Genomic DNA, 10,210 nt, shown 5'->3' on the forward strand with positions numbered 1-10,210 from the left:
ATATATATATATTCCAAGCTGAATCAAGAAGCTATAAAAATGCTAAATAAGCCAATATCAATCAATAAAAATCAAAGATGTAATTAAAAACCTACAAAGAAAAACCCAGGCCCTAGCACATTTACTGCTAAATTCTACAAGAAAGTTAGAGAAGACCTTACACCACTACTTCTCAAACTCTTCAATGAAATTGGAAGGGAAGCAATATTCCCAAATCCATCCAGGAAGCAAACATTACCCTAATACTAAACCCAGAAAAGGGCCCAACTAAAAAGGAGAAGTACAGGCCCGTTTCCTTGATCAACATAGATGCAAAACTCCTCAATAAGATACTGGCAAACAGAATGCAGTAAATCGCTAATAAGATTATACACCATGAACAAGTGGAATTCATCCCAGGGATACAAGGAGGGTTCGACATACACAAACCAATAAATGTAACACACAATATTAACAAAGCCAAGGAAAAACATCATATGATTGCCTCAATAGATGTAGAAAAAGCTTCTGACTAACGCCAGCACCCACTTATGATTAAAGCTGTATAGAAAATTGGAATGGATGCTGCTTATAAAAGCCATCTGTGACAAACCAAGAACCAATGTTATATTAAATGAACACAAACTGAAAGCTTTCTCTTTAAAATCAGGGACAAGACAAAGATGTTCACTGTCTCTACTCTTACACAACTTAGTCCTGGAAACTTTAGCAAAAGCAATACACAAGGGAAAGAAAATGAATCTAAAATATCATTCTTTGAAGATAACCTGATACTCTAAAAGAAGATGCCAAAAACTAAATTAAAAAATGCTAGATTTAATAAACACATTCAGTAGCACAGCTGGATGCTCAAAAATCAATAGCCTTCCTATACACGAATAACAAACTCACTGAGAAAGAAATTAAGTAAACAACACCTTTCACAATAGCATCAAAAGAGAAATGAAATACCTAGGAATCAATCTAATGAAGCATGTAAAAGACATCTACATTGGAAGCTACAATACACTGAAAAAAGAGATTGAAGTGAGTATCAGAAAATGGAAAGATACCTTTGCTCTTCGGTAGGATGAACCAACATAGTGAAAATGGCTATACTTCAAAAACTGATAAAGATTTAATACAATTATGGTCAAAATTCCATATCTTATCTCAGATTTAGAGAAAACGTGCCTAAAATTCATTTAGAACCAGAGGAGACCTAGAATAGCAATCCCTGGCATCACAATCCTGACTTGAAATTATACTATAAAACTACTGTGATTAAAACACATGGTACTGGGGGGGGGGGGAAAGACCCAAGATTAACAGAACAAATTAGAAGACAGAGAAACAATTCTAGACATACTCAGCCACTTTATCTTTGACAAAGGTGCCAAACATATTCACTGGAAGATAGCCTCTTTAATAAATGGAGCTGGACAAACTGGCTCTGCACATGCCAAAGATTAAAAGTGGCCCCATGTCTTTCACCATGCACTAAACTAAATTTGAAATGGATCAAAGATCAAAATATTAAAAACAGAAATATTAAATCTGTTGGAAGATAAAATACTTACAACTCTTGAAGACATTGTTGTAGGCAAAGACTTTATGAATAAAACCCTGATCACACAGAACTATCACAAAGAACCAATAAAAGGGATCTCATCTTATTAAAAAGCTTCTATACAACAAGAGAAACCATCAACAGAGTGAAGATAACCCACAACGTGGGAAAAATGTTTGCAGCTATTCCTCAAAGAATTACTGTTGAGAAGATATAGAAACCTCAAAAATACCAGAACTCCCAAATTTAAAGAGCCAATTTAAAAATGGGCATCTCAGATGAATACACACTTCTCAGATGAAGGAATACAAACAGCAAATAAACAAGTGAAAAAAATATTCAAAATCATTGATCATTCAACAGATGCAAAGTAAAATAACACTGAGATTCCATTTCACCCTGGAATAAAAGGCTATTATCAAGAACTTAACAAATAAGAAATTCTGGGGGGCAGGGGTGCTGGGGAAAAAGGAACCCTTTTCCACTGTTGATGGAAGTAATGCAACCACTGTAGATATCAAGGTGGACAGGCCTCAAAGAACTAGGATTGGAGGTCCCATTTACCCAACTATTCCCTTTACGGGTATTTTCCCAAAAGAATTAAAAACACCATGCCACAGCTCTATATTTGCAATCCTATTTACAGCAGTACAATCTGTAATAGCTAGTTCCTGGAAATAATCCAAATGCCCATCAACTGAGGAATGTATTAAAAATATGTGGCCTTTTTATACAACGTAGTGCTCCTCAGCCACAGAGCAGGAGAGACTGGAGACTTACAACTCGAGACCATAATCATAAGTGAAATAAATCTGATGCACATGTGTAGACATCAGATTGTCTTCCTAGTGTGAGAAGCCAAAAGAAATTTTAAGTAAGACCCAAAATGTAAATTAGATATTGTAAAACAGGAAGAAACCTCAGAAGGAGAGACTTGGATGGAAGGAGGGAAAAAGAAAAAAATAGGTAGATGGATGGATGCATAGACAGACAGACAGACAGAGAGACAGACAGCTAGCTAGAAGCCAAGTAGACTACTTTCTCTTAGTTCATTGAAAAAAAAAACTTTTAGATAATTAAATGTCAATCTCTTATATGCTGTAATTTAAAGATAATAATACTCAACGTATTAACCATTCTTACCCTCCTATTATCTTTTTTTGAATTTATTCTCTTTTTAAAAAAAAAGTAAGTTATCCAGTTTGGGTGCAATTTTCCTGTTTCAGCTTCTACAAGTGTGTACCACCTTTCCTAGCCTAAAATAATCATGGAAAAAGATAACCAAGTTGAAGACCTGATACTTCCTAATTTCAAAACAAGCTACCAAGAAAAAGCATTCAAGATGTGGAGTCCTGACACAAATATGGGGACACATACCCATTCACACACACAACCCTCCCCCGCATGGAGCAGAATAGAAAGTTAAGAAATAAACCTTTGTATATATGTATTATACAACGTACAATGGATTAATATCATTGGATATTAAATGATATTTAATGGATTAAATATCAATATGTAGGATCAAATGATAAAACTCCCAGAAAACAAAAAAACAGAAAGAAACACATGATGGAGTAGCACACATGATGAAGGCTGAAAAGTTTCAGAACACTAAATTTGGCAGTAATGACTTAGTTAGAACACCAAACACCCAGGAAACAAAAACAAAAAGAGAACAGAACTTCATCAAAATTAAAAACTTCTCTACACCAAAAGAAACAATGATACAATGAAAAGGCAATTTGTGAATGGGAGAAGATATTTTCAAATCATATATTTGATAAAGATTTAGAACTGAATATATAGAGAAATACTACAATTAAAAAAAAAAACCTCAAATAACCCAATCTTAAAATGGCAAAGGTCTTGAGTAGGTAATTCTTTAAAGAAGATATGCAAATGGTCAAATGATGAATGACAAGATGCTCACTGTCATAACTCACAGAGAATGTAAATCCAAACCACGAGCTATCATTCAATACCATTAATATAGCCACAGTGATAAAGACAAAACCTTGTGGAGAAACTTGGACCCTCGTGTACTACTGGGGCGAATCCAAAAAAGTGCAGTTGTTCTAGAAAACAGTGTGACAGTTCCTCAAAAGAATGTTTTAAAAATATAACTCAGCAATCACTTCTGAATATGTAGCCAGAGATTCAAAGCTGGATCTCAAAGAGGTATTTGTGTACTCACGTTTATTGTGGCATTATTCTCAATGCCCAAGAGGAATGAGCAGTGTAAATGTCAGTGCATGGCTGAGCACGTAAAGCAAATGCAGGAGTCAGATACAAGAGAATAGTGTGATGACTGAGTGAAGGAAATCTAAGCATTTGCCACAATTTGATGGTCCTTGTGGATGTTACAGCAAGTTAAATAAGCCAGTCACAAAAGGACCAATACTATATGATTCCAATCGTATGAAATATCTAAAGTAGTCTTGGAGATGGGGGAATTCGTGTTTAATGGACATAATCTCAAGTTTGTAAGATGAGAAAGTTCCAGAGATCTGCTGTACAACAAAATGAATATACTTGATTAATGCATATATTTGATTCTACTGAACCATATTCTTAAAAATGGGTGGGCTGGTTAAAAATACCTACCAATGCCTATAAAATTACACATTGTTAGTTACTTAGAGTGCGTATATTTGAAATAAAAAGTCTTGGTAATTTAAAAAAAAAATTTTAATGAGAGGTTAAGATAATGTCATCAGAATTCGGAGAAAAAAGGAAGTTAGCTGCAGGAAAATAAACTATCCAAGAGGAGTGAGAGTAGTATTTGTTCTTTTCCATGAAGAGCTCTGCTGAATTCTAAGAATCACTGAACACAGTTCATCCTGCACATCTTGCAGTATACATGATGACAGGTAAAAGAATGCCCTGGAACCAAGTATAACAAAGCATGGTCATCCTGCAATGACAGCTGGGTTCAAAAGCTGGCTCTGCTTTTTGCCGGTGGACACCACCAAGGGAGCATCATCACTCTTTCTTCTGACTGCTGTTGTGTCTAACTCAGAGCCTTCTACAGAGCCCAAACAGCTGCTGAAGCTCCTCCTTGGAGGCATGAGCTTTGAAACAACTGATGAGGGTCTGAGAAGCCATCATGAGCAGTGGGAAGCACTTGTGCACTGCGTGGAAATGAGAGATCCAAACTCCAATTGTTCCAGGAGCTTTGGGTTTGTCACGTATGCCACTGTGGCAGAGGTGGATGCAGCCATGAATGCAAGACCACACAAAGTAGGTGGAAGAGTTGTGGAACCAAAGACAGTGGTCTCAAGAGAAGATTCTGAAAGATTATCATTAAAAAATACACTGAAGAACACTACCTACGGGATTATTTTTAACAGTATGGAAAAATTGTGATTGAAATCATGACTGAGGCAGTGAAAAGAGGAGGTACCTTGCTTTTGTAATCTTTGATGACTGATTCTGTGGATCAGACCATCATTTAGAAATATCATACTGTGAAGTGAGGAAAGCACAATGAAAGCCAGAGATGACAAGTGATTCATGCAGCCAAAGAGGTTGGAGTGGCTCTGGAAATTTTGGTGGTGGTCATAGAAATGGTTTTGGTGTCAGTGACAATTTTGGGTGGTAGTGGGATGGCTACAGTGGATTTGGTAATGATGGAAGCAAGCAACTATGGAGCTAATGAGAGCTACAATGGATTTGGCAATCACAGCAATCAATCTTCAAATTTTGAACTCATGAAAGGAGGAAACTTTGGAGGAAGAAGCTCTGGGCCCCATGGTGATGGAGGCCAATACTCTACTAAACCATGAAATCAAGGTGGCATGGTGGTTCTTGCAGCAGTGGTAGCTATGGCAGTGGCCAAAGGTTTGAAATACTTCAAGGGGAGGAATCTGCTATGCAAGTTTATCAGCTGTTAATTAAAAAACAAAAGCAAACAAACAAAAAGCAACCTTCAAGTTCATAGCTGAAAAGGAACGTCCTTGTGAGGACAAAACTTTATCTCAGGCAGAGCACTTCATTCTCATTGCCTGCAGTTGGTTTTAGCTATTGTGCAGCTCTAGTTAATCATTCAACTTTGTGAATTGGTTTTTAAATAAACTGCCTTTAGTTAAAAAAATAAAAATAAAAAAGCTAGCACTATCAGCTAGGTAGGGGGGTGCATGCCTATAATCCCAGTACTGAGGAGGCTGAGGCAGGAGGATCACCATGAATTTGAGGCCACTCTGAGCTACATAGCAAGTTCAAGGCCAGCCTGGAGTACATGTGTGGATCCTGTCTCAGGGAGAAAAAAAAAAAAAAAAAAATCAAGAACAGCCACCAGTACCAGTGACTAGCTGGAAAAATCTGAGAAATCTGCTCTAATGTCTCTACAACTCATTTCCTCATTTGTACAATGATAAAAATAATTATATCTCATATTCTAACTTTTGATATAGCAGCTTTACCACGTTAGGAGTCAAGGTTTCCTAGAACTTGAAAGCACAAAAACAAATGCTACCAGTCACCATCTGGGAAACAGCTTGGAAAGCTGCCCGATCCCCTCCAAGACTCACCTGTACCACAGCAATAATAACTCACATCACATGTTCCCATTTCAGTATAGTAGCTCTCCCACCTAAGGAATCCACGTTTCCCAAAATGGAAAATAAATGGCACAATTTGAAAAGCAGGAAAGAACCTACCGCTGATTCACAAACGGGCTGGAGAGCTCCGCAAGCACCCGGAAGTTCGCGATGCACTCCAGCACTTGAAGCTTCTGGGTGACAAACACAGGACACAACATCAAAGATAATGTTCTTATTAAAATATCCAAAAAAGAAATAAAAATAAAAATGAGCCTACCTATTTTTTCATTCTCTTAATGAATAGAGGGATTTGTTCTAATGTTGTTTGTAAATAGGATATCATGTCCACCTCTTGTACAGCAATTAACCACTAGGAAGAATGTATGCAATGTGTTAATTATTGAAATTGTCCTACCAATTTGGTTTGAAACTGTCTTATTGCTATTTGTTTCTCAATAAAATTATGGAAAAAAAATAAAAAAATAAAATATCCAAAGGCTTCCGAAACATTCAATAGATGTAACAATCAATATAAAAATGGATAAAGAAATTTTCTACTTCTCACTATGGAACTGATTTTCTTCAAAAAATGAAGAAAATTTTTTTCTTACAATAAATGTCTGCAAAGTCCTGCAGTATTTTTAAGAGATGGTATGTTCACTTAAGTATTTACTGTTCACGTAGGAGAACAGGTGTCAAGCAGTTGTCTTACACTAAACTAATCAACTCTGTAATGTACTATCAGCAACATTGTTCTCCAGTTACCATAGAAGGAAGGATCACATGGTTGTTTCAGTTGCAAACGTTGAGAAATTTTATAGCACTTAAATACTAATAGGAAACCATTTTTATATTACTATGTCGAATTACCTTAAAAATCCCAAAAGTATTGTTATCTCAGATAACAAGATGTATGTAAGAATGTGTGTAGATATGTATTTGCCAAACACAACAGCATGTCAAATCTGATCTATCATACTTAACATAAAAATAAGTAACTGCCAATCTGGATGGCCTAGAGCTACAACAGACACTTTTCAGACCTTTCTAAGTACCTAGTACACTGTATCAATTTATTAGTATGAAAACTACAGCAAAGTTAGTAAACATTGGGAAGGAAATCAAAAGTAAGCATTCTAAGAATTCTATTTAATACACTTCAAAAATTGCTTTTAGATAAGTACAGTGTCTCAGTTACTTTTCTCTCATTGCTGGAACAAAATACCTGACACCCAAAATTAAGGAAGGAAAGTTTTGTTTAGCTCACAGTGGAGGTTTCAGTCCACACTCGACTGGTTCCCAGGCAGAGCGGGTGCATGGCAGAGGGCAGCCTTTCAGACAGCAAAGAGCAGAGGGAGGGGCAGCAGCTGCAGCAGCTAGCAAGCCTCTCCTGTCCCCACATCTGTATGGAGATTATCTGCCTGAGGGCAGGTGTAGCCTTCACACCCATAATCCCGGCAATGGATCAAGAATTAATTGCGAACTCTAAAAGCCACCCCAAGACTGCATGAGGCTTTCTGTCAACAACTAGACACAAGCCATAACATAGAGTCACTATAAATTTCCTATTAAATCAGAATTAAGACTACATGTCACAAAATTAGTTCTATTCACTCCTGATAAATTAGGTTCTACACACAAAACAGAGGAAACTATACAAGAAGCATTCAAAACCAATTAACTTTTTTTAAATTTAACTTTCTAATTTGAAGATTCTTATCAGGTATCTGTGTCACATCTGAAAAATTTAAAATTCAGACTAATGACAAGAATTAGCTTCTTCAAGGTTAGAAACTTTTTACACTCTCAAATTTGTTATCTTTGGTGATACCAGAATGCCTGACAAATAAGAAGGAAGAAAGGATGGCCACAGAAACAAAACTAACAGGCAAGATGGGCAATGCATTCACAGGCATGGGGGCGTCAGAGAGTCCACCTACACAGCGATACTAATCCAAAACCTAAACATGAGAAAGAATTATGCACAGGCTGTATTACTTTATTATAAAAATATGATGTGGCCAGGCATGGCAGCACATGCCTGTAATCCCAGCACTCAGGAGGCTGAGGAAGGAGGATCTCTGGCTGTGAGTTCCAGGACAGCCTAGGCTACACAGTGAGTCCAAGGCCAGTCTACATTGCCAATGAGACCCTTTGTCAATAAAAAAATAAATACATGTTGTTATGCTGAGCTGTAGGGGACTCAGGTCAACAACTTCTGACATTTGCCAGTCAAGCAGAAGACCCAATACTATTTTGAACTACTGGACTCTTCTCATTTTGCTGAATTAACACACCTATAATATTCAAGTAACGGAACTTAACAAAAACAGGGGATACAGATGAATGACCATTTTGTATCTGCATATTCAAAATGGTTAGGATAATTCAATGAATAGAGGGATTTGTTCTAACAGTGTTTGTAAATAGGATATCATGTCTGCATCTTGTACAACAAATAACCACTAGGAAGACAATATGCAATGTGTTAATTATTGAACCTGTCCTACTATTGGATTTGAAACTATCTCATTGCTATTTGTTTCTCAATAAAATTATGGAAAAAAAAATAAATACATAAATAGTTAATAGTAGCAATAGTAACAATACTAATTATGCAAATAAACTGAAAAAATGACAGGTTTTTTTCCTATTCCTTTAACTCTGACATTTAAGTTTAGTGAGTCATAATACTGAATGATTTTTGGTTTTGTTTTGGATGGAGCCCAGAACCTTCATGCTGAATTACATCCTCAGCTTTTCCCCTCCCTTTTCATTTGGAGACAGGATCTTCTTCAGTTGCTAAGTTGCCCGGGCTGGATTCAAATTTGTCATCCTCCTGTCTCAGTCTCCCAAAACAGTAAGATTACAATGATATGCTACCATGCCTGGCAATCAGAAAAGACTGTCAGTATGACTCCTCAAAGGCGTAATGAATTCATGTATTCAATAAGCATAAAGTCATATCTCTTAAAAACAAATCCTCCCATTCATAACATTGCCTCTCACTCATAACATTTTCTCTCTCCCTTCAATTAAAAGCAACTCTTCTTTTTTAAATGTATTAGTACAGGGTTTACAGGGCCTTATCACACAGATCAGGCTTGTAGTGATCCTTCCTGTTTTTTAGCCTCTCAAGTGAAAAGTAACTCCTTTTCCAGCCTATTTTTCCTCACAGCAGTCTTCTTTCAGTTACTTATTTTAGCTCTATGGCATTCTATATACTTGGAGAACATGACAAACATGACTTCTTCAAAATATTATGAGCTAATGGGTTCCTAATGTCAGCCAAAATCCTTTCTGAATTATATACTGTGTTCCTCAAGTAAGTTTTTTTTTCCAGCATGAGATCCCTTATCAAAATGCATTTTATAGAGCGCAGGCCTGGCGAGTGAGTGAGACGACCTAGGCCTCAGGATCCTGAACAGACACAGAGTGCAGGCCCGGCAAGTGAGTGAGACGACCCAGGCCGTGGGATCCTGAACAGACCCAGAGTGCAGGCCCGGCGAGTGAGTGAGACGACCCAGGCCGCGGGATCCTGAATACACCCAGAGTGCAGGCCCGGCGAGTGAGTGAGACTTCCCGGGCCCAGGGATCCTCTTTTGACCCAGGCTGCAGGCCCAGCAGGAAACCCTTCAACAGAACTCCCTGCAAGGAGGCTAGAGGCAAGACCGACCCAGCTGATTCAGGAGCAGAACATCTTGCCAGAGAGACACAAAGGGTTCAACTCTAACACCTGCAGCAGAAAGAAGTGGAGCCGCAGCAGCCAGAACCAAACAACACCCACCTGGAGGAATCCGAACTTCATAAATCCGGACCTGGTGCTAAGGTAATAACTCTATCTAAGCTCTACACCAAAGGTCAGAAGACAGGTATACAAAATGACAAAGAGAAGGAACAAAATGCAGTTTCAGGTCCCGAGTCCACCCAGTATAAATGCAGAAGACACTATCACTGAGGAAACTTTAAATCACACACCAGATATCTCTGAAATAATAGCGTTGACAGTAAAGAATCAACTGCAGAAAGGTATAGAAGAAATAATTTCAGAACTAAAAAATATAGTGGTAACTATAATCAAAGAAGTACTAAGTGCTTCTAAAGAATACACTGACAA

The 10,210-nt window shown here is 37.5% G+C and overlaps 1 protein-coding gene across 4 annotated transcripts in view; it reads right to left on the minus strand.

Moving 5' to 3' along the window:
* LOC101582876 (transmembrane protein 56) overlaps positions 1-10,210 on the minus strand; it is a 109,490-nt gene that overhangs the window by 44,742 nt on the left and 54,538 nt on the right. For all 4 annotated transcript variants that reach the window (XR_002822013.1, XR_002822012.1, XM_023720253.1 and 1 more), the window contains exon 6: positions 6,211-6,284. Coding sequence is in view for 2 of the 4 variants with exons in the window: in XM_023720253.1 (XP_023576021.1) it covers positions 6,211-6,284 (74 nt within the window). In the remaining 2 variants the exon portion in view is untranslated. The remainder of the gene's footprint in view (positions 1-6,210; positions 6,285-10,210) is intronic.

This window comes from Octodon degus, unplaced genomic scaffold (genome assembly GCF_000260255.1).
Source record: "Octodon degus isolate 3935 unplaced genomic scaffold, OctDeg1.0 scaffold00074, whole genome shotgun sequence".
NCBI lineage: Eukaryota > Metazoa > Chordata > Mammalia > Rodentia > Octodontidae > Octodon > Octodon degus.